Consider the following 25,144-nt stretch of genomic DNA (forward strand, 5'->3'; position numbering starts at 1 on the left):
TTTCTCTATGAACTCATGGAGAAACTGATATTTCTCCTTTTGCAAAGCGTGCCTTAATTTCTTTTCTTTTGTTTAAATGTTAGAACAATTTGATACCTAGAAGTGGTGTACTAAAGATTGGGTTTCTTTGCCAGATAGCCTTTGCAAAAAGGTTAGTCATTTGATAGATCTTTGATACTACACTATGAAAATTTCTTTGAAGCATAAATGCCACAGCTAGGAGTCACATGTGGGCCCACCAAACCTGCACACTGGAGACATAAAAAGTTGCTTGATTGGTCTACAAGTGCCTTTTCTTATAGCAAAGAATTCTGATTGCTGCGTTAATCCACTTGGCTATGTAGAATGAAGGGTAAGTTGTAGGCAATACCCTTTTACTGGACCTAACATACGGGCCGATATAGTAAAAGTCACGGGCGAGCGCCCACTCTCCTGTGCGCGTGATTTAGTATTCAAATGAGGGCCCGCAGTAAAAAGAGGTACTACGGACACTAGCGCATCCCTAGCGCCTTTTTTGAAAGGAGTGGCGGCTGTCAGCAAGTTTGACAGCCGACGCTCAATTTTGCTGGCATCAGTTCTCAAACCCGCTGACAGCCACAGGTTCGGAAACCGGACGTCGGCAAAATTGAGCTGATTTAAAAAAAAATTTTTAAAATTTTAAATTATTTTTTACTTTTGGGACCTCCAACTTAATATCACCATGATATTAAGTTTTTACTGCTTTTCTGTGCACTTTCCCGGTGCCGGCAGAAATTAACGCCTACCGTTGGGTAGGCGTTAATTTCTGAAAGTAAAATGTGAGGCTTGGCTGCGCATTTTATTTAATGAATCGTGCAGGAATAACTAATAGGGCCATCAACATGAATTTTCATGTTGCGGGAGCTATTAGTTTCGGGGGGGGGGGGGGGGGGGGGTGGTTGGCAGCGCATTTTCGACGCGCTATTACCCCTTACTGAATAAGGGGTAAAGCTAGCGTGTCGAAAACGCGTGTCCAAACGCAGGTTTACAGTGCGCTCCACTGGAGCGCACTGTACTGAATCGGCCCGATAAAGCATCCGTGACTAGCCTTCAAGAGTTATCCAACTGATGTTAGTCTAGTAAAAAGGTATCGCCTACATCTTGTTTGACTCTTAATTCTGCTTGCTATATATTTTCTGTAAGCACCACGACTTGATACTGTCAGGGAAGGGGGGTCGAATGCTGGCCGAGGTGGCCCTTGTTGTATGCTCTTTACTGCTTACAATTCTGTGCTAAGGATACGCCACTGGTGATGTGGGACCTAGAAACTGGCAGACAAAAAAATGGTGATGGCGTGTACTGAAAAGGCAGAATTTTGTTGTGTCTCTGGTGACTTGTCTTATTAGCCAGTGATTGCTGAAGGCAAGTCTCCTCCTAGCAACAGTAGTCAAACCAACAGTGGAAAATGAAATGTTTCAACTTGAAGACTCATGCACATGAAGGCTTAATTTTGAGCTATGTTAATGATCTCCATGCTGTTAGTCCCAAACATACAGAGGATTTTTGGAAGCCCTTGGAAGCTCTTTTGGTAGCAAGCTTAGAAAGGGAGGGGGGTTCTGAAGAATTGCTTGTTATTACGCTTAACCCTTTCCATCTGTTCTTTTTTTTTCTGTTTGCTTTTGAATAGTTGGGTCCTTCTGAGGTAGAGTAATCCGGAGTTCGTGCAGTCCTAATAATTTTTACATGTTGAAAGGTGTGGGTGGATGGGATGGCGATGTTAAGTTTTTCTTGGCCAGCAGAATTCTGTAACATCCTGAAACTGCTGTTTTCTTGGCTTTCAAAAGGGGGAGGGGTGGGGGGGAATCTTGTCCTGAACAGGATGCTCTTGAATGGTAAACAAGAGTTTCTCATGCTTAACTATCCTTCCTAGCAACAGGAAGAAGGAAATGAAGCCATGTGAAAGGACCCTGACTGGCTCCAGACAATACCAGACCCCACCCTGCCATGCACTGTACATGGCCAGAGACTTTGGAAAATTAAAATAACTTCAGATGTTCCCTCTTCCTCTCCGTGCACGGCCAGACGGCACAGTATATCTCCCCGAGACACTGGTGCGCTTTAGTATGAGAGAAAAATAATTGTAGGCAAAAAAAAAAGTGAGATACTGGGATCCCTCATCTGCATTTGGCTCCTGGCACATGACTGAGTGAGCGATACCCAGTAATGTGGGCTTTTTTTTTTTTTTTAAACTTGTTTTCATGCTTTGACAGAAGTAAACAAGTGTGGATGCAGGCTGTCAAGACTGCCTTTGGTTTATTATGTGAGAGATGCTGGGCTTACTGTGAAGGAATGTGAGGGCTTATACTTTTCCCTACAAACCAGCAGCTGAATTAGCAGCTAAGTTTATATTTAGGACAAGAATGTGGCTGCGGCCCTTGGCCTCTGCTTCCATCCCTAACTTGAGGCCCAGTGATTTTTCCACTGAAAATGGCTTCAGTTAATAGAATAAAAGGGACGTGTCTGTTCTGCCTCACAGGACAGGAAAGAACGTTTCTCCCTCCCTCCCTCCGAGCCCTTTGTGGAGCAGCCTGTGGTGTTTGCTCCATGTGGCATTAGACCATCAGTGGAGTCTGAAACCTTTTCTTATCAACGCTTGCCAAGAGATTCTGCTCGGTTTCAGCAGAGTTGTTAGTTTCCTTGGTCTAAGGGCAGCCCCCGTTGCTGTTCTACTCCCCAAGAAAGCAACCAATGGTCAAGATGCCTTTTGATTTTAGGCAAGTCCAAATATGGCTGGTTGGCCTCTGAAACATATTGGATGAGTCTGCTTTGGGCATAATAGCCGAAGGCAGTGCTGCACTGAGGATATAGGAGCCAGCCTGTGCAAACAACCTTGCTTGCTTTCATGGCTGCAGTTTTCCCAGGAGCTGGTTTCTAGAATGTTCTATTTGTAGCAGAATTATAGATGCACAACTTGTGAACCATACATTTCATCAGGTGATAGTCTGCAGCAGCAAGGAGGACAGAGGCTGGTGGCAACTTAAGAGACTAACCGGTTTATTGAGGCATTGTTTTAGTAGCCACATACTTTCATCCTTATCATCTACCACCCCCACATAGCTTTTTTACATCTTAAAATATTTTATTAGCACCATGCAGATGTAGCAGGATTGAGGTTTGTGTGCCAACTAAATATAATTTAGTAGTATAGTGACCATCTGTACAAACTACAAGTGCATGTATGGTTCAGGATGAAACTAAATGGGAGCTGAAAGGTAAAATGTTAAAGGTGACAAGATTTTTCTTTAGCCTGCTTCAAAACCTTGCCAGCAATGGCTCTTTTAACTTGCTGGGATATTTCTGCCAAGATTTTGGAATTGCGTGTTTTATTTATTTATTTAAAATCTTTTCTATACCATCGTTTAGTGGAATACCGTCACAACGGTTTACATATAGGCACATATAGTAAATTGTACATGCAAACTGTTCCAATTATTAGTAATGGAGGTGCCTGATGATCTCAGTAACACTGTTTCATAGTAATGGCTAAGAGTTTAGTGATGATTAATCTAACCTGTGATTTAAGATTAAGACTGTTAATTAGTCTTGTTACCTTGAATCGGTTTCTTTGTTGTGAGACAAATGATGACTTTGCTTGGTTATATAGCTTTGCTTAAACTGGTAATATCTGCTGCTCCTTCTCACTCCCCCCCCCCCCCCCCCCAAAAAAAAAAAAGAAAAAAGTCCGTTGGCACAATTAGAGTGGGCTGAGAGTTTTGACCACATGGAGTCATGACCTCAAGAATCTGCAGGGCTTTTATTAAAAGGAAACATTTTAAAGATCCTAACTAGCCATGCCTTATGACAATGGAGGAGGCACACCTAGCCAGATTTTCAGGAGAGCCCCAGTGAATATGCAAATCTACCTCCTAGATGTTCATTGTGGCAATCCTGAAAACCCGACTGACTTAGGTGTACCTCCAGGAGAGGGTTGGGAAACACTGCTTTGAGACGTCCCAACTCCACCCACCCCCAATAAGGAGAGGTGCTGCACACTGTGAAACCTAGAACCCCAGGTCAGATCAAAATGGTACAGCCCAGCCATTAAGGTGGATTTAGAAAGAAAAAGGGGTTTTTTGGAGTTTCCCGCTGTCAAGAGTAAATCTGTTTCTTGTTAAGGATTCTGTGGATGTCAGGTTCACACATGCAGCCTTCGCATGCACTGTTGATAAACAGAAACAATATGCACAGATTTGCCCCTGCAGGTGAGGAGTTGAAAACACTGTCAAATTCCTTTCTGCCCCGGGTAGATCAGTTACGATCCCTTACCCCACTGAGTCTATTAACATGAGCCCAGATGGTTTTGTTTTGGTCAGAATATTTTGAGATGTTGAAGCATCCAGAGTTTGTGGAAAGCATAACTAGTATTAAGCTATCTTGATCCCAAAGCACCTGGAGACTTGTACTGTCTTTAATGTCTTTTACTGTAATGGAGGAATGAAATATCTGAGCAAAAGGCTCCAGGGTTTTTCAATAGAGAGATGGGTCAGCTAATCGCCAGCCTATATCATGATGTAAATTTCTTACCATATTCCAGGTATTTCCTGTTGGGTGAGTCGGATATAAATCAGTAAAATTGAGGTGTCAATTACAGTTCTCTGTATGTTTTCTTTCTTCCCATCTTCCTAAACCCCCCCCCCCCCAAGTCTGCTTGATTAAAATACTTGCCCTTAGAATGTGACACTATATGCAGGCCAATAACCAGGCAGCTCCTTGTGGTGTGCTCACTCCTATCATCCAAGCCAAAGCATTCTGGGTTTTCATTTTGCCTTGTCATTCTTGAGAAACATTAGAAACCTCAGAATGCTGTCCCATGACGACTAGAAAATGTACTGTTGATGTTCACAAAGCTATCTGGTACACTCCCTAGAGGATAAAATAGATTTGTAATAAGTCACTCTGGGCCAGATGTTATATTAACAGTGAGCATCAGTGACAGAAATTTTAGTCACAAAAATCCCCATATACTCTGGGCTGTAGAAACAAAAGTGCCTGGCATCTTTGTGTTAAGGTTTCCGATGCCTGGTTTTTTTCGGCCCGTGGCTGCAATGCTACAGATAAAATATTTCATATGGACCAGTCCATTTCTAGGTTAGCATGTTAGCAGCAGCTAGCTATACAGAGGCGCACTTGCACACGGACATCATTTACAACTGTACCATATGTGAGTGTCTGCTCTTAGGAGTCCCTGCTGACCAACCTTTAAAAGTCTGCTGGGCTGCAAGAAGCTCCCCAGTTGAAGTCCAGAAGTAAGCCACAGCTTTCACAACCCCCAGTAAAGAGTGTCTTTGAAACAAAAAGCAATTAAGCTGTTGGCACATGCCAGGAACTGCTCGCTTCCTTCCCAGCAATATGCCAGCATTTTGCTGAACCCATCAGGTAGTTGCAGAGAAGAGTGGAATGTCAAAAATCGCATATGCAAAAGACTATTTTGCTCAGAAGAGAAACAAAGAATGTCCTTCAGCATTTCACTGTACAAACCATAGACTTAAAATGAAGGGGAAAAACACCCCTGTCTGTTGCACCCTTCAGCAGGCTTGGGCTACTAGCAGAGGCCTAGGATCAAAGTACAGAGCTAAGATATCTGTAATTTCTTGTTCAGACCCCCATCGTGGATCTCGCTGTTTAATGTATGTTGTAGCCACCTGGCATTGGGCTTACTTCTTCATGGCACACCATCACCATTTTCTCCATAGACACAGAATGGGAGAAAACCTTTATTAAATCAGGCCCTTAGATTGCAAACCTTCTGGGGACGGGGAAATAGCTACTGTATCTGAAAATAACTCACCCTATCCCCCATTTCCCTGGCATTATCATTCTCTTTTTTTCTTCTCCTCTCCAACCTCTGAAAGCATCATCTCCCCCACCTCCCCTGGCATAGTCACCTTTTCCTTTCCCCCCTCTCCCAACCTTCACATCACCATCTTTTCACCTTCTCTTCCCTCTCCCTTCACCCCACTGCAATCCTCATCTTCTCTCCACCACCCTTGGCATCACCTTCTCCCATTCCTTCCCCCAGTATCATCACCTTCTCTTCCTTTATCGCTCCCCTCACCCCCTGGTATTACCACCTCCCTCCACCCTCTTTCATCATCACCTTCCCCACCCTCCTGGCATCATCTCTTATCTGCTTTCTCCTACCCTCTTATTCCACCACTTTCCCTTTCCCTTTCCTATCCTCTCCCCTCCTTGGCATGGGCACGGGCACTTTATCTTTCCTTCCCTCTCTCTGTTCCCTCTACCCCATCACCTTGCTTTCCCTCTCCTCCAACATCCCCAGCTTCCTAGCGAATTCGGCTGCCCCTTTCAGCAGCACTTACTTGGTAGTGATAGTTTCTCCTCTGCCTGTTTTGCTCTGTAATGGGAATGGGACCGGAGGAACTTGTGAGCCTACAGGGCCCAATGCAGTTTAAGTTGCAGAGGGGAAAGCAAGAAGCAGCAGCAGCCCAGCAAAGCATTGCTCTCTGACTCCCCCTGCTGGCTGGAGGATATCCTGCAGGCCAGCTATTATAGGGGAAAGAGAAACTGCAGATTCCCGGGGCACACCGGAAGTACAGCTATGGCACGCTGATTGGGAAACACTGGCTTAGAGAATTGCTGCTGCCTTCTGCTCCACATGCCGAGTGCACTTTGTGTTTTGATCCCCTTTTATAAATTTCAGTTGTCACCTACGCCAGTTATCAAGGCAGTAATATATTTTAAGCAGAGCTGGAAGAAGGCCTGGTGTGCTGGAAGAGAAGAGGTTTTTTTTTCTATTTTCTTAGGTCAGACCTTTTTTGCTGGTAGCTCAAGGTGAGTTATTTTCAGATACAGTAGCTATTTCCCCGTCTCCAGAAGGTTTGCAATCTAAGGGCCTGATTTAATAAAGGTTTTCTCCCATTCTGTGTCTATGGAGAAAATGTTTAATAAATGAGGCCCTTCGTTTGTACCTGAGGCATGGGAGGGTGAAATGACCTGCCCGAGGTCACAAGGAACATCGGCGGGATTTGAAACATTCGCTTCCCTGGTTCTCTCAGCATGCTGCTCTAACCATTAGGTTGCTATTCCTATGGAATATTAAATCCGGCCCAAGAAGATAAAGGATGGCGAGAAGACACAAACGGGCAGATTTTAAAAGCCCTGCTCGCGTAAATCCGCCCGGATTTACGCGAGCAGGGCCCTCGCGCGCCGGCGGCCTATTTTGCATAGACCGCCGGCGCGCGTAAGTCCCGGGGTTTTTAAGGGGGCGTGTCGGGGGTGGGGCCGAATGACGCGGTGTTTCGGGGGCGGGACCGGGGGCGTGGCATCGGCCCAGGGGCGTGGTCGAGGCCTCCGGACCAGCCCCCGGGTCGGACGACAGCTCGCCAGCAGTCCGCTGGCGCGCGTAGATTTACATCTGCTTCTAGCAGGTGTAAATCGAAGGACAAAGGTAAGGGGGGGGTTAGGTAGGGGAAGGGAGGGGAAGGTGAGGGGAGGGAGAAAGAAAGTTCCCTCCAAGGCCGCTCCAATTTCGGAGCGGCCTCGGAGGGAACGGAGGCAGGCAGCTTTGCGCGCGCCGATCCAGGATTTTATAAGATACGCGCGGCTATGCGCGTATCTTATAAAATCCTGCGTACTTTTGTTTGCGCCTGCTGCGCGAACAAAAGTACGCGATCGCGCTTTTTTAAAAAATCTACCCCAAAAGTTTTACCTGAATGAACCTGACATCTGTACTTTTGAACATCTACCTTGAAATGAGTCCTAACCCTTTTTTTTTTTTTTTTTAACATTGGAAGGGTTAGATAAAGGTATTGACACACAACAAGCAAAATTAACATTGAAGGTATCTAATTGGTATCTTCCCCCCCCCCCCCCCCCCCCCGTGTATTTGGGTGATCTTGAAAATCAGATAAAGTAACATGGTTGCTGTTAGTCCACTTCTATGCGCAGAAATAAAAGTTAATACATAAGAACAACAACAAAAAATATTTAAAAAAAATCAAGTGATGCCTAACTTAATGCATTTCTTGACTAGCTTTAAAAAAATTAACTTTTTCCCATCAGAATTCAAAAAATGACCAGAAGGACACCCCCTTTGGGGGGGGGGGGGGGGGGCAGGGGGGGAGGGAGCACTTTTTGGAACCAGACCACCGCATCAACGATCTTATGATCTGAATAATTAAAGGAGAATGTAAAACAATCCAGGTACGCAAGACGTTTGAAGTTTAAAATGGTCTGACACTTCGGAACTGACAAAAAAAAAAAGAAAAGGAACTCAAGAGAGACCTAGGTTTTCTATCACATTATGAGCCATCGAATTATACTGCGTGTCACCTGATTACCTATCAAACTCCTTTCGTTCCTTTCTCTTAACCCTATCACTGGAATGGCCTTTATGATTCGCTTCAGCAGCCACACTTCTTTATATTTTGCTCATTTAAATTCTGACCTGAAAAAGAGTTTTTTTAGCTCTCAAAAGCTAGTCAACAAATGTCTTAAGTTACTGATATATATTTTTGTTTGTATTTATTAACCTTTATTTCTGTGCCTTGAAAATCTTTTTTTTTTTTTTTTTTTTTTTGAAAGTCTAAATCATAGCTATCTTTGCCATTTCAAATCATTTCCCCCAATGTTTCACAAAAAAATGCTCCTAAATAAATTGCACTTTTCATGCATGTTTTCCTGCTCTCCAGTGATCATTTCAAGGCATTCTCCCTGGAATGAGATCCATTTTTTTAAAATGTTTTCAACTATTGCTTGATGAAAGCGGTTTCTGTGCCCTATATAGCAGTCATTTTTCCAACCTGGATGAAGACCTGACCTAGTTGCATGAATTTCTCTGAGGACATGTTGGATGGCAGCTCTTACACATGGGTGACATTTATCCCATGGAGCCAGTCGCAGAAAAACTGTCAATTTCTCAAACTTTGAGCACAAATGAGTATGCTCACAGCATGTAGCACGTGTCCACAATGGGTCCCTTCAGTCTTTTTTTCCCGCAGAGCCCATAAGTCAGCCCATAACTGGTGCTGCAATTTTCAAGGTTTTTTTGTTTGGTTTTTTTTTTTGCTTTGTTCTGCTAGGCTTTTTTGAGTCTGTCATGGGGTCCTGTGGCCTTTCCTCATAATTTCCTTAGGTAAGTTTTGGGGGTTTTACATTTTTTTTGTTTCTTTTTGCAGCGGAGTGGGGGGAATTGCTGACCTGTTGGCCATCTAGCTTCCGCCACCATAGAGTTCAATTTTGCATCTCTTGTGTTTTGTGATGACATGTCTAGTGGGTTTCAGTGGTGTCCTCGATGTGGCAGGACCATGTCTATCATGGATCCCCATGATAAATGTATCTTGTGCTTGGGGCATTGCATGACATCCAGGGTTGCCAAAAGTGCACGGAGATCACTCCAAAAGGATGACTGACTTGAGTGGAGCTCATGGACTGGCTTTTTTGGGCATCGAAGGCATCAATATTGAAAAACCCTGGAGCTGCACTGATAGCAGGAGGTCCAATGGTATATCAAAGGGATCTCCATTCCTTCGATGATGGTAGCTGGTAGGGAATCCAGAGATCAGCTATCTTCAGACTCCTCCTGAAGGCATCGGGTTTTGCCTCTTTGACTTCTGCATTGAGGAAGACCCATGCCGATCATTGTGAGAACACCAAGAAGCATCATTGATCTCCATCGAGAGCGAAGATGGTCCAGTGCATGCTGAGAATACCCCCTAAAGTGGTCTTGTGGTGAGGAGAACTCACAATGGCCTCCACAGATCTTGATGTATACCATTAATTGTCCTCTCTTCCAAAGAGGATGTGGTCACACTTCGTATATCATAGTCTGTGTTGGCATTGGTGATTCTTGAAGAAGGTCTGGAAAAGCAAATCCAGCAGGCTGTGGAAAAGGCTCTACAGGGCCTCTGTGCCAAGGCATTGAGGAGTCTGAGGCCGGCATTAATGATCCTCTAGTGCTCACCAGCATTGTCTGCCTGGTCGTTGGTGCCTGCCAGCCAGCTGGTAATCTCTGGTTTCTCTGAAGGAAGCTTCCTTGAGTTGTCAGAGGTCCTTGGGGTTCCAGTCCCCAAAGCCAGTTTCTCCAGTTCCTGACCCTACTGGCTGGAGACAGAGCATAGTGAGCCCTCTTCTAAGCAACCAACTCAGGCTCCCAGTATTTGTGGGATTGTCATGGTGACTCACGGAATGTCTTGGTTGATGACATGTCCATTGTTCTCCCCTCTGACCCCTCTCCTCTTTCAGACTGAAGGACCTATTCTTTGCTGGCTTTATATGGGAAATGGCTGAATCCATCCCATTTGCTTTGAAGATGGAGGAGGAGGCCAGGAACAAAATACTGAACATCCTCCAATGCATTGAGCCCCCTAAGGAGATTGTCAGTCCTAGTTCATGCGATCCTTCAGAAGATGCTGTTGAAGATGTGGGAGTCACACCCCCCCCCCCTCCCCAAACACACACACGCTCCTGTTAAGAAGGCATATGTGATCTATCTTATCCAAAAGGCTCCTGATTTTAACAGGCACCAACTACCACACCAGTCTGTGGTGATGGAATCCACTCTCAAAGCCAAACATTCTAGGACCCATTCCTCTGTGCCCCCGGGGCGGTATCCCCGAGCCATGGATTCTCTTGGGAGGAAGGTGTTTCAGGGTGCTATGCTGATTGCCTGCATAGCAGCCTATCAGCTCTTCAGGAACATCCTGAAGCAGGTGTAGTGGGTGGCCAAGCAGCTCCCGGAAGAGCAGCAGGACACCCTCCAATCATTGGTGAAAAAGAGACTAGAGTGTGCAAAATACAAGGTCCATTTAACATACAGTGTTTTCAAGGAAGCATCAAGAACTCTGCCGTAGGAATTGGAACATGCAGACTTGCCTGGCTGCAGGCCTCCGATCTTCATCTGGAAGTTCAGGAAAGACTTGCTGATGTGCTTTGTACCAGGAGAATCTCTTCAGAGATACAGTAAAGGGCACAGTGGCACAGATCCGGGATCACTGTGCAATGCTCCAGCAGCTCTCCATGGCCACTAGAACCAATCTCCTCCACCAGGAGGTACTCATGGTTGGGGCAGAGAGAGAGCGCATCTTTTGCCTGAGGCACTATATTCTACCCCCTTGGTTCCATTTGTGTTAGGCTCCTCATGCCCATCTTCAGCAGCAGAGAGCACCAAAGCCCCAGAAGGCATCCCAGACAATGATGGGATTTTGTTTGTACCACAGAGAGCATTGCGAGGATTCCCGGACCTGTACTAGAGGGCCTACCAGTCAGAGGCAGGCTAACTTGGACATGTCGGTCCTCAGCATCGTCAGAGCAGGGTGCAGATTGAACTTATTGGCTCTTTCACCAAATCAGCCCCCAGACCTGTCTTGGGATCAGGAAATGCTGCGCACAGCGCTCTCTTCGCTCTTGATGACCAAAGCAGTTGAGTCTGTTCCACCAGGGCAGAGAAGGTGGAGATTCAACTCAAGTATTTCCTGATTCCAAAGAAACAGGAGGACTCTGTCCTATCCTAGCCCTAAGGGCCTCAAACAAATTCATAAAAGAGAAAAGTTCAAAATAGTTTCTCTGGGCGTCTTAATTCCCTTTCTTCCAAAAAATATGGACTCACTCTGCTTTCTCGATCTGAAGGATGAATGTACTCACAAAGATATTTCCTGGTCACCGGAAATACCTCTAATTCATAGCAGGGGACCAGCACCTCCAGTATTGCGTTCTGCCATTTAGGCTAGCATCTGCCCCCCATGTTTTTACAAAATGCCTAGCTGTGGAGGAGTAGCAGTAGGCTTTAAACCTCTGCTCTTTTACCCTCCATTGCCTCAGGGACAAACTTAGATTGTCAGTCCTCTGGGGACAGAGAAATAACTACAGTACCTGAATGTAATCCATTTTGAAGTACTGAAAAGCAGAATATAAAAATCAGATAGAAGCACACTTATGCAAACTGGAGGGCCACATGTTCCGCAATTTGGATGACTGACTGGTCAAGCACACATCTCAGGCAGGAGCCAAGGCATCAGTGTGCCTGACCATCCGGGTGCCAGATTTATTATCAACTATCACCTCGATTTGGAGTTTATCGGACCTCTGCCAGACACAGTGAAAGGGCTGCCACTCTGGTGTCTGTTCTGAAGGCATTCAAAGTAAGTCCGCAGCCATCAGCTTGGCGGCTGTTGGGCCTCTTAGCCTCCACTGTGCAGGTTACTTTTGACGTCCCAGTGGCTATCAGCCGCACACGACCTCCAGGACAGCATTCAAATCACTCCACCGCTCAGGGACTCCCTTTCCTGGTGGCAGAACATTTTGAATACTTTCATGGGCATTCTATTCCAAATTCTTCTTGTCTAAATTATTTTCATGATGGATATGTCCACCTGGGATGGGGGACCCGTGGTAGATAGGCTGTGCACCCAGGGCTCTTGGTCTGCCCAGGAAGGGTAATGTCAGATAAACTTCCTGGAGCTCTGGGTGATTTAGTACGCTCTTGAGTTTTCAGAGATCAGTTGTTCCACAAAGTGATCCTTGTGCAGCCAAGATAGTGATGTACTACATCAGCGAGAAGGGAGGTTTGGGGTTGTAGTTCCTTTGGCAGGAGACTATCCAGCTGTGGGGGCTGGGCCATCTCTCACAAGTTGGCTCTCAAAGCCTCATACTTAGATGGTGTGGCGAATGTGTTGGCCGACATATTGCGTTAGTACTCGCAACTTTGCAAGAATTCCCTGAACCAGGGAATGGCGAAATAGATCTTTCGCTGCTGGGGAGCCCCAGTGGTGGATCTGTTCACATTTCCTTGGAACAGGAAGATTCTACTCTTCTGTTCCAGGCAGAATGTGCGCTGCAGTCTAGCCTTGGATGCATTTGCCCTGCATTGGGACAGGGGTCTTCTGTATGCATATCCTCCAGTTCCATTAGTGGCCAAGGTTCGCTTGAAGCTCAAGGAGGACAAGGGGGGTTCATGATTTCACAGCCCCATTTCTGTACAGCCTTTAGTTATCTGTTTCACATGGGGTCTGCTCTGGGGCAGGTGTTAATTTTTGAGAGTAAAAATGTGTGCGTCGGGCGCACTCTTTTTTTTTTTTCATCAGGGTGGGGGGGAATAGCTAATAGCCTCATCAACATGAATTTACATGTAAGGAGTGTATTAGCTTCGCGCTTGTTTGGATGCGCTAATCCCCTTATTGCATGAGGGGCTTTGGATGTGCGTCCAAAACGCGAGTCCAAGTGCCATTAAAGTCATGTGCTCAGCCGAGCACACTGTATTGCATCAGCTTGTCTGACAAGGATGCAGTTTTGTTTTTTGTTTGTTTTTTTTAATGCGCTCACAATCACCTCGACTGGACACTCGTTGCAATAGGCAAATGAGCCGCTACGCTAAGAAGAACACAGTAGGGATAAATTGTGTGTCCCTGGTGCTTCCATGGCGTCCGTTTTCCTAATCTGACCGCCGACAAGACTTTAAAAAAAATTGTTTTTCACATTGCTGTTTTTCTGTGGTTCCTCTTACTTAATATTGCCTCAGAAAAACAGTATTTTCAACTTTTCTGTAAACTTTTGGGGCTCCTCAAGGCTTAACGCCAGTTCTGGGGCTGGCGTTTAATTTTTGAGGGTAAAAATGTTTGGGCGCACATTTATTTTTACATAAGGGGGTACTAGCCAATGGCCTTGTCAACATGGCGTTTACATGTGATGAGCGCGATTAGCTGCATGCTGGTTTGGATTAGCTGCATGCTGGTTTGGTCTTGTGTTTTGGACACGCTAATCCTCTTATTACTTAAGGGGTTATGGACGCGTATTGCATCGGCCTATGAGAGATTTGTTCTAAAACATACAAGAAATCTGCAGACAGTTAAACCAATTTTAGGAGCAGACAGTTCAGAGGAGGAATGATTAAGGAACTGCCATTAAGGATGGTTTGAAATTCTAATCTCTGCCTAAACCTTGTGTTGCTTTGCTTTTGAGGCCTTGGTCGAGGACTGACAGTCCGAAATATGAGCACAGACTTTCTCAGACTTGATTTGACAGAAAAGGGCTGACATTTAGGGGTCAGATTGTAGCTCTAAACACCGTGCTGTCATCCTAGCCTGTTGACTCCCATGACATCCTTTCAGTGGCCACGTATCACAATCCAAAGAATCTATTGAACATTAGCAGCCCAGAATCATTTTATTTAGTGTGATGATTTATTTTTTTGGGTTCTGGGTTTCTTTTTTTTTTTTTTTTTAACTTTTGAGTTTGTTCCATTTTCAAATATGGCCGAATTTGCCAGGAATTAGGGTCCTCAGAAGTGTTGTTCGTAAGAGCAGGTTTGAAGCAATAAAGGGGAGCTGAAGGCGATGCTCCTTCATCCCCTTGTCCTAGGGGGGGTGTATGAAGAGTGAGACTGAGCCTCTGATGAGATGTGCTGATACTGAACAGCAAGCCGTTCTGTGGAGCTTCACAGCAGCGCTGTCAAACCAGCCACCATGAGGCAGCCAAGGGGAGAGATAAGCAGAGCCTTCCCTGCTGTGCGCAGGAGCCAGGATGGCTATAAGGGTGTCTGAGGTTCAGACAGGGGGAAACCATCTGCCGGGCATGATGGCTCATGTTCTCTGTAGTAAGTAGGTGCTAAACAAGTGTGCGTGAGGGTACACAATAGCCTGTAAACCCTCACGTCTTATGTCTCTTGGCTGTAAAAGTTCTAGGGCAGGAACCATTATCAGTTATTTACGGGCTTTCTGGAATTCCAGCTAAATGTGAATTGAATAGAATTTTTTTTTTGTATTAGGGGGGGGGGGGGGGGGGGGGGGTGTAAGAGCAGACCATGCAGAATTCCCTTCCCTATCCTAAAGAATCAAGGGTAGAGGACAGGTATGTCCTGTTGGTTACACTGCAGCCCATTTAAAGATATCAAAGCCCCCCCCCCCCCCCCATCAATATCGGTGCAGATCCACAATCAGCATCTCCAGTTAGTTTGAATATCTCTGTGCCTAAGGAATGTGAAAAGCAACTTTTGCAGGCCAAATATCTCTATGTCCATTGTTAGTGGCTCAGGATGTTTTTACATTTTGGAGAGTGGGGATGGGGGTTCATTTTTGCCCATCAAGCAATGAATCTATTGTAAAGTGACCTTAATTGCCACTTAGTGTTTGAAGTGTAAAAAAAAAAAAAAGCCAGAGCCTTTGGAATGGTAGAAAATCTTTCTGCTGTCTCTAGCGGGTGCTGTATGTTTAATTCTTGAGCTAATCTTTTCTGTCTGCCAGTGTTAAGGATCTGTCTCTCCCGTTTGCCCCACCCGCCATCATTCATCATTTTTGCTCCAGGATGGGGCTTATTTTAAGAGCCCAGGAAATATGCTCAATAAATGGCTCTCCCCATCTTAACCACACCAAAGCCATGCCCCTGAGCTTCGTTTGAACACTGGCGGGGATTGTGCTCTGTAAAACAGCGTAACAAATAAATAAAACGTCTTCCCATGAAAGAAATGCCCCATTTTTTTTCTTCTTCTTGCTATGCTCTTGAGCTATTGGCTAATGGGGGAGGCTTCCTTGTGCTGCCGGTTGTTTGCTGAAGAATTGTTTGCACATTTAGGTTATTGATCAGTTTTCTTGCTGTGTTTGGGCAAAAAATAGTCATTGTTTGTTAGTATTAACCAAGCTCAAGGTCGATTTTATACTAGTCTTTCACCTAAACTAATATTTTGGTTTCTTTTATTGAACTGTTTTTCACTTGTAATGCTTTGGGCCTGGCCTACAGACTCGCAGTCTTCTTTTACTCTGGCAGTTTCCTCCCGCTCCTTTCTATTTCTAGCTGACTGGGAAGCAGGCTGGATTATAATGCCGTGAGCCTTCAATTGCAACTGCCCAGGGATTTCTTTTTTTTTTTTTTAATTTTTTTTTTAATCTCCTTTTCAACTTCACTTAGCCCATCCATCGCAGTGAGGGCACTTAATCCAGAGTCACAAATCGCATCTCCTCCCAGCAGAAACGTGAGCACGGGCCCTGAATTTGGTTGCCGTGTATCGCTGTGGACAGAGGGCTGGGCCTCTCCTTTCCCAGCTCGCCTTGCCAGAGGTTGAGCGCTGCTGCTGCGGCCTCATCCATGGCCAGTCTGGGCAGCAGACACCTGACCTGGGTATTTAACCGAGGTCTTCTGCAGGGCAGTGGGCAGCATGGGCCCTGGATCGGCTCCACGGCTTTCTCAGGAGACTCAAAAATGGGAGGTCTGGTAACATTTTGGTTTATGCTCAGGCATCGATTGTAAGCTCTTTGGGGAAGGGATAGTGTAACCATCTTATATGTGGTGCAAATGCGGTTCCTGCATAAACAGTAGCAGTACATCTGGCAGCATTCACATCAGAAGTGTCTGCAGCATGATGTTTGACCTAGGAGTACTAATGGAGGACATTAAGTCCTTAGAATAGCTAATGGATTCTGTGCAGGTTGTAATGTTTCTGTGAGCACTATTTGAAAAGGACATGCCTGAGCTTTGTAGACTACCCAGCTTCCTCCTTAAGAGAGAGTAGCTGACATAGCTTTTTGCAGTGGAACAAGCTGTATTCCATAACAGGGCCAGTGTGGTTTACTGTTTTGAACAAATGGAGAGAATCTCTCTAGTGTTCCTGTAATGTATTGTATCCACATGTTTTAGTTCTTTTTCATGTCCTATCACTGGGAGTTAATTTTTCTGAAAAGTCCTAAATTAAAAAAAAAAAAAATGCCAGAATGCGTTGGTCTCCTGGTTTCTTTGAGCTTGAAACTGAGAATGGGCATGTGCTGCTTCTGCAGAGCTCACTGCATGGTTGTACCTGCTCCCTCTATCACAACAGTGAAGTAAACTGACTGGTCACTCGGTAGGTGATGTGGGGAGGGAGGTTTTCTTTTTTAACCTTGTCAGCATCAGCTGGAGTCACCTGCTCAAGGTGTGCGGTACTACTACCTCATAAATTAGACTGAACCCCTATGCTTCCACTACTCTCCTCCCTTCACATTAAAACACCTCCCTCCCAGTGATCATAACTTGGTAGGCACGACTGTTGCACTCCAAACCAGAATGGGTGGAACTGTGCACCCGAACCGGCGCGTGTTCAGTCCTTGTGGCAGCAGCAGCAGAGCCCCGCCCCCTTTCCTGAAATGGGAGGAAGGGGCTGGGCTGCCACTCGAACCGGCGCGTGTTCAGTCCTTGTGGCAGCAGCAGCGCCCGGCCCCCTTTCCTGAAATGGGAGGAAGGGGCTGGGCTGCCACGAGCCCTGACCGAGAGCTGCAGCTCAGAGTGCAGGACCTCGCACGCCTCTGTCTGGGCGCTCGGCAACCGGGAGACGCACACGATTCAAGAAAACCACTCAGTTTTACATCCTGTATCTTAGCGGGAGTTCATTATTTGAGATAGTAAAAGCGACATTGAATTCTCTCCCCTCCCCCCCCCCTTGCATATGGTTAAGCAGCATCAATAAAGGACAACTGATGGCTTGGGCTGAGATTTCAATAAGTTCTTTTTAGGAAGAGGGGTTTCTCTACATGCCTTGAAGGTTTTGGTTAGACGTTTGTGGGTGACCTTGACCTTCTCGTTAAGTAGCTGCGGTACTGCACACCCCAGCCTGTTGCCTCCAGGTTTATGTGCCGTAACTTGTAAGAAGCTCTTACGGACGGTTACTCAGCGACGTGATCTAATCAAAGTAGGTGGCAACATTGGCTAGGCCATAGTGTCCTAATTAAGCTGTTCTTGTTCTGGGTCATCAAAAGACTGAATGGAGTCAAGGCTGGATAAACCGTGAGAATTTGATTGCCGGCTGCCATTCTCCAGGTGCAGCAGGCTTAATTTAATTGTGTTTAATTGAATCGTGGCTCTCTTGACCTGCACTTAGGCAGCCTGCTACCTAGCGCCGTTTCCCTGTATTGCTGTTTAAGCAAGCACTGAAGAGAAGAGCTGCACATCAGAAATCCTAGCAGGACAGCACGGCGGGCAGGAAGGAAGGAAGGAAGGTGTGTCACTTTGCAAAGAACAGGCTTTTGCTTTCTCTTTACATCCCTTGGGGTTTTTGCTTTCTTCTGCACCTCCTCTTGACTCCACGGACAGCTGGAATACTGCCTTGGTGAAAAGCCTGCAACCCAAGCACCGTGGCTGGCGGTGGCACGTTGTTTTTTCATAGGGATTTTGAATGGCCATTTACATGACTGCTTGATTAATGTGCCTTGTTGAGGGAGTTATCCCTCACTCTTAATTTTGTCACTGGTTTCGTTTTCGGTCAATCATAGTTTCTTGAAAACGTCTGTTTTACTACTGTCTTTTACTCCAACCCGTCTTCCCTTTTGCCTACCCTCCACCCACAGCCTCCTCACTTTCTTCCTCTCTCTAACCATCCTCAGCTATCGTTCCTCACCAGTTTCTGCCTGAGGCAATGGACTGCTGGATAACTTTTCATTTTTTTTTGTTTGTTTGCTGTGGGCTGATTCCCTGCTGGCAGCAGTTCCTGCCTGCCTGCCATCTCCACTGGTTGGCTTCAGTCACTTGGCCTGATCCATGCTGCTGGCGGGTCCTGTGAAACTGTAATAGGCTGCAAAGTACCCGGTTTGCTTGAAAGGCATTTATACATCTATGTTTGCTAATATTAAGCATGCGATTTTCCATTTTTCTTTTTATTTAAATATTTGTACCAGAGGCAAAATAGAGATCTTCTTATCTTGTCACTCAATGGTATATATTTAGGGGAATAGGTGCATGTTGTCGCCAGGAATCTATAGTAGCACGAGGCTGGCAGTGAAATACTATGACATTTAGAGAGAGTTTCTGTGTGCAGTGGGCAGTCTGTCTTGGAAAGCAAGAGACAGATCAGGCTTTAATAAAGTTTTCAATCTGGCTATAAGACTACGATGAGGGGGTAACTCTTTTATAAGTGGGAAACCTGTTCGGTTCAGATCACCCTATCTGTTTTCCGACGGTTGAGTTAATGGGGTTGATTGGTAAACCAGCAAATCCAGGATTCAGTTTGTTCCTCGAATTTATCTGCTGCTTTGTTAGACAGAAAGAGGGTGCAGGTGACCATTTTGCTAAATAAATGTAAACAGTAAAATCCTGCAGGCCCTGTGCAGCCAATTGACAATTAACTGTTACTGTGGGACGTGGGTATCTCCCATGCTTGCTTCCGTGTGCCCTGCAAAAGTAGCAGTTTTCTGAAGACTAAGGTTTTCTGGCTCAAAAGAAGACCTTTTGACTATGTGGAACTTTAGGATTTGCTTCTGTTGGGCAAAATTTTGAAAATGGAGGAGTGGGGAGGAATGTTGTTAGGACAGGGCTTCCTAAACCTGTACTGGTGACCGCCTGCACAGTCAGGTTTTCAGGAGATCCACAATGAACATGCATGAGAGAAATCTGCAAATGCTAGTTCTCCAGTACATGCAGACAAATTTCATATGCATTCATTGTGGATCTCTGATAGGATTCCTTTTTAAGTCATAGACTGGGAAACCCTACCATATCTGAAGCCCCCCCTTGGATCACATCAATAGATGGTAAAGAAGAAAATATTCTGTGAACAGCTGAAGATCGGACTCTAGAGATGTATGTGTTTTGTTTTGTTTGTTGTTTGTTTGTTTTTTGTGTTTGTTTTTTTTAAACACCATGGCCATATGAGAATTACAGCATTTACAACAACAAAATAAAAGTATGATATGTGCAGTAGATTAGGAGTTTAAAAAAAAAAAAGGAACTTGGGAATAGAACCAGATGCAGCAATTAAATTGGCAAACAGGAAAAATGTTATTTTGAGATATGTAGTTGGTAGACCTTTTGTCATGTGTGCAGGAAATCCCAGTGCTCTAGGAAGTTCTGTGTGTTGGTGTGTGTAGCTCAGGATTTTCAGTTTCAATCTGATGCCGGACCACTGAGTAATACATAAGATCCAAGGAAACCCAGAACTCCTTTGCATGGCAGGAGAGTGGTGGAAGGGGTAAAGGAAAGCAAAATGTCAACAGGAAGCTCTCAAACCTCTTTATGGCAGTGATTGTTTTTGGTTTTTTTTTTTGAGTGAGCATGTAATAGGGGGCAAGTGACAGAATATCCCTGGAGGTCTCTTACAAACTGAAAAGCCCAACATGTTGGCAACCTGTAGCACACAAGCCTGTCTGAACTAGGGAGCAGCTCTGCGCTTTAGCAAGCGAAGCCTTGACACGCAATGCGTTGCTTATTCTTGCTCCTGTTTTGGGTCTGTGGGTGTCTGCTTTGTGTGAGACCGCGGGGTAGTAGGAACTCGATTAGGGGATGGCCTGCCTACCTGGAGAATGTGGATGTGCCAGGAGATTGCAAGATTTCAGAGAATGAATACCTTTCATGTTGATTTGTCATCATAGGTTACAGCTCGCTCTCTCTCTGTGCAATGCTTATAGCAAAAAAAAAAAAATTAGCCCCACCCCAGTCTGGCTGCTGTCGGACTTACCGACATCTTGTATAATTGATGAGATGAATGCAAGGATGTGAGTGTGATTGGATTGCACGAAAGGGAAATGGGAAGCTAAATTTAAAACCAAACAAAAAAAACAAAAAACAGCACAATCTCAGGTAGAGGCATGGGCATGAGCCATTTTTCAGGTCTTGTTGAATATTTAGATGCCAATATGGTTCCCATAGTGAGGGGGAAAAAAAAGCATTTCTACAAAGGAATGTCTTGCTTGGCAAATCACTAACAGCGGGGTGTTTTGTTTTATCTTGCAGAAATCGAGGCCAAGGAAGCCTGCGATTGGCTGCGGGCCGCGGGGTTCCCACAGTATGCTCAGCTTTACGAAGGTACGCTGGAAAGCATTCCAAGAAGATTTTGTCTTCCAAGAAGAAAGTATTGGGATTAAAAAAAAAAAAAAAAAAATTCAGCTGAGTTTGTAGTTGCTTGCAAGTTTGTGTTTTTTTTTTAAACCTGTTGATCTAAAAACAAAAATGATACCTTCAAGCTGCATTGTGTGTCAGCTTGTTGTACGGTCTGGATAGGAAAAGGCGTGTTTGCATCTCATGGTGCTGTTGGAGTGGGGAGAAGGGGAGCTGTATTATCTGAGCACTCCTCTGGGTCCATGTAATAAACTGCACTGACCCTAGCGTGGCATTTTACTCCCATTTTTAGCAAGGGTTTTTCACTGCTAACCTACCCCCCCCCCCCCCCCCCCCCCCCCCCCAGTATGAAATAAGGGCTTTAGTGCTGGGAAAAAACATGCAACAAAGCAGGAATTAGAACCCACACTACAATTAGCACAGGTACGTGCAAACGTCAGGGTACGAGCACAACACACGCACATGGTGCGCGCACACACACACACACACACACGTCTGCCAAGGGGCAGAACACCTTCCTTATCACCAATTCAAAAAAAAAAAATATTAGCCAGATAAGCAGTTCAACTCCTACCCACCTAAGTACCTTCAAAAGCCCAGAACCCACTCCTTCCCATCTGCCTGCCTTCAAGAAAATAAAATTGCTAGGATCACTCCAAACCCTCCGGCCCAGAAGACCTTACCTCCTCAGGTGGGGGCTGCTGCTTGGTCTCTCCACTGTCAGCTGTTAGTGCCCTGGGAGACTAAGGCTGGAGAGAGCTAGATTTTGAAGAGACCAACTGTGGGGACCTCCTGTAAAAGGGAGAACCGGTAAAGACAGGAGATCCTATTCTGTCTGGTGTGCCCTGCTTTCCATGCCCTGCAGGGGAGGTTGGCCCTGGCTCCCGGTACCAAAGGATATTTAAATAGATCAAGTAGAATGGGGTGTTGTACATGGATGGTCCAGAGAGGAAATATCTGGTAATCACTGACCAAGCTCTACAGTAAACCTTTGAAACACTCATCCTGAGTGTCCCATCTGATTTATCTGGTATTTGTAACTTAAGACTTCAGAACGGACTTTCACCTCCCGGTTTGGACCCTGAGGTTTGCCCTCCTCTCTCCTCCCACCACCCATTCGAGCATCCATGCCGGGGTTATTGGGACTTTGGACTAAGCCCTGGGACTGAGGGTGGACTCCCCCACTTTCATAGTACACCTAGAAAAGGGGCTACATTTGAGTACCCGACAGAGAGCTGAAGGGGTGGACATGGGGGCAGAGAGGAACGTGATTGTAATATGGGGAATAAGTGCAAAACTACATAATACTGAATTACCCACATTTTCTTGCTGGTGCACTTTAGAGAGAAACTCTCTGCTTACAGGTTTGGCGGGAACCACTTGTTTCGGCCAGGCAAATCTGAGCAGGATGTACTTGAAGACTCTCTCTTCATATTGTTGGCAGTGTTGAGGGATACTGACGGTGGCAGCTCCAGGACTTGGCAAATGCTGCTTCCTTCTTTTTGTGTGTGTATGCAGATTGTTTAGAAGTGAAATTTCCTTGCATTGACAGCTGCAAGGAAAACTTTGGCTGGGATGGTTGCTGGGAGATTGCCCATCCAGCCTATTGTCTCTCTAGCATCTGAATTCAGTGTGTGAAATGTCCGTGTGTTGCTGTATAATTCTCAGTGCCTCTGACCCTTTTAATTTATTTACCATGTCTTATTGATAAGTAGAAAGGACTTTTTTTTTTTTTTATCTTGAGTGGAGAATGGCAGAACTAGCTTATATATGTGATACATTGCTTACAGTTTTACAAAGAGCTCAGAAAAGGAAAGCCCAAATAGTCTGTTATAATACTGTACGAGGTAAAAGTCCAGAGAATGGCAGAGTACATTGAGAGCTGGTTTAATATGGTTCGAATCTGACATGAATAGGATCATTTCAATTCATGTAAACGGTGTCATCTCTTTTTGGTGTTAGGATAGAAATATTCAGCTAACACTTTTGCTCCTTGAATGGTGTGACAGCTGATTGGAAACCACGCAGCGTGCGCACTGTCACCTAAGGGTGTTTAGGCAAACTGCAATGCAGGAATATGGTGACCCTGACTGATCTTTTAAAAAAAAAAAAGGTTAGGAGATGGAGTTTGCACAGTCTTGTGCACTTACATTCGTAAGATAATAACATGAAGCTTGTACATCTTAACAGCTAAAAGGGAGAACCAGCTCTTTTCAAAGCTTTTGTTTTAGTTAACTTTTTTAAGCACTGTGTTCAGTGTCTTCAAACCCTGCATCTTTCATCATTCTCAGCTTTGCCACGTTCTTGGCTCCGTGTTGCTCTCTTTTCATCTTTTGCATTTTTTCCCCCTTTCTGATCTCTGCATATTTCACACACAAGCTTGTAGCCAAGCTATCTGCCGCGGTTCCTCCATGCCAATCTTGTGGAATGTGTGATGGTAGGATATCTGTTTGTTCTGTTGCTTGCCCCTCAGGAAGGTAGATGAGAGGCAACTGCTGACTCTTTTAACTAGCTTTGGAAGTAAGCTGCTTCCTGGTTCCCATTTCTTGTTTTCTCTTCCCTCTGCAGATCTTCTGTTTCCCATTGACATTACTGCTGTCAAGAGAGACCATGACTTTTTGGACAGAGATGCCATTGAGGCTCTGTGCAGGTAGGTACAGGCTGTTCCAGGATTGTGTTGTGCACTTCACGACTGGTTAAGCATTAACCTATCTAACCTTGGTTTTGAAGGGGGAGAAAACTAGAGTAGCTCTTAACTAGAGCTGGGATGGACTGTGTAGATGATCAAGTGCTTATAGATAAGATGATCTGGAGGGCAAGAAAGTAAGTGAGCAGTTGGTGGGAATAAGAGGAAAGACAACATCTGGAATTAAAAAAAAAACCATAAACCAAATATTTGAAATGCTTTCTTGCTGTAGCAAGGGCATGTCAGATGAGGAGGATTAGCTCACTCAGTTTGTCATGGCTGATGTATTGTTTTGGCAAAAAGTTAAAGTTCAGGGTTCCAGTATGCTAAATTATATTGCTGTATAAATAGGTAGAACACACAGGGTCAAATAGCACATCCATTCGTATGCTTTGTGGCCTGCCAGGTTATGAAACCGAACATCCGGACGTTTTTCAATAGTCTGGGCTTCTCGGAAATGTGACAGCGTCTCGCCAGGAGAGAGCTCCCACGGTTTTTTTAGGGGCTAGGGTTCTAACATTGTTTTTGGTTGGGGAAACATTGAATCCACATTTCAAATCATTGGGTGACTTAAAAAAAAAAAAGAACTTTTTTTTTTATTTATTTATTTTTTAATTTTAGTACTAAATGTAAAGCAGAATGTTGGGCGCAAAAAGCAGTGTCCCCCCAATTCACACAGGCTGTGAAATAAGCCCCATGTGCTCTATAACGTTGGGGAGGAGGGGGAGATATTGAAGTGACATATTTTTGTCTTGATTTCTTCTGTGCATGATCCACTTCGGGATTATGGATAACTTAACCCAGCCAAGGCACATTTTGTTTTATCCCAACAGTTATCTTAGCTGTCTCCGGGGCCACAATACTCCTTTAGATTTGCCACTGAAATGTGTTGCAGTGCATTATGCCCATCGGTCCAGGAGAGTGCTGTAAAAGAGAGGGATTATAATAGTTTTAAAGTACAGAGCGCAATTTAGAAATCTGCAAACTGTCTTTTGGATAGAAAAGATAATTGGCATGCTGCCAGATTATTTGAATGTGAAATAGTTGCAAATACCTTGATGTACACTGGGTGTATATATTCACACGTACATAGGGTTTTTCATGTGAATATACCATCCTGTTATACCAACAATGCCATTAAGTGGGTTTTAAAACTCTTCCATATAATATAGTGGCAAATGAGGACCACTAAGCCAACCTTGTCTGCCCATTCCTGATGCAGTACCGCATAGGATTTCTGGCTTTACCTTGTATCTAAGAATCCTCTGCCTTTGTCCAGACTCTTTAAAATGCTGATTTGGGCTCCACCACCTCCACTGGGAGGCTGTTCTATGCATCAACTACCCTTTCTGTTAAGAAATTTCCTCATATTTGTTACGTTCGCGGTTGCAGGACCCGCCTGCAACAGGCATCACTTACCTCCAGGCTCGTGGCATGGCCTGGAAGCCGCCTCTCGCCGCTCCTGCAGCAGGATGCCGCCAGCTCCTCTGCCGCGCTGCGCCATTCCCTAGGTACGGTTGGCACGCTGGCTCTTGGAGGGTCAGTCCAGTCACTCCCCAGCTGACGTCATGCAGCTGGGTATTTAAACCCAGCCACAGCTGCTGCTCGGCGCCTCAGCAACGGGACACCCGCAACAGAAGCGCAGAGCGCGTTGCTGCTGATTGTCCGGCGTACCTGACTTTGCCTTGCCTTGCCCAG

The 25,144-nt window shown here is 45.2% G+C and overlaps 1 protein-coding gene across 4 annotated transcripts in view; it reads left to right on the top strand.

The window, feature by feature from the left end:
- Window positions 1-25,144, top strand: part of DLC1 (DLC1 Rho GTPase activating protein) — a 789,115-nt gene that overhangs the window by 715,278 nt on the left and 48,693 nt on the right. For 2 of the 4 annotated variants that reach the window (XM_029587192.1, XM_029587194.1), the window contains exons 2-3: window positions 20,656-20,727; window positions 23,329-23,410. The exons of 1 other annotated variant lie outside the window; for it this stretch is intronic. In XM_029587192.1, the coding sequence (XP_029443052.1) occupies window positions 20,656-20,727; window positions 23,329-23,410 (154 nt within the window). Of the gene's footprint in view, window positions 1-18,029; window positions 19,507-20,655; window positions 20,728-23,328; window positions 23,411-25,144 lie in introns of those variants that run through there. One more of the 4 variants, XM_029587195.1, reaches the window with a different exon arrangement.

This window comes from Rhinatrema bivittatum, chromosome 1 (genome assembly GCF_901001135.1).
Source record: "Rhinatrema bivittatum chromosome 1, aRhiBiv1.1, whole genome shotgun sequence".
Classification (NCBI taxonomy): domain Eukaryota; kingdom Metazoa; phylum Chordata; class Amphibia; order Gymnophiona; family Rhinatrematidae; genus Rhinatrema; species Rhinatrema bivittatum.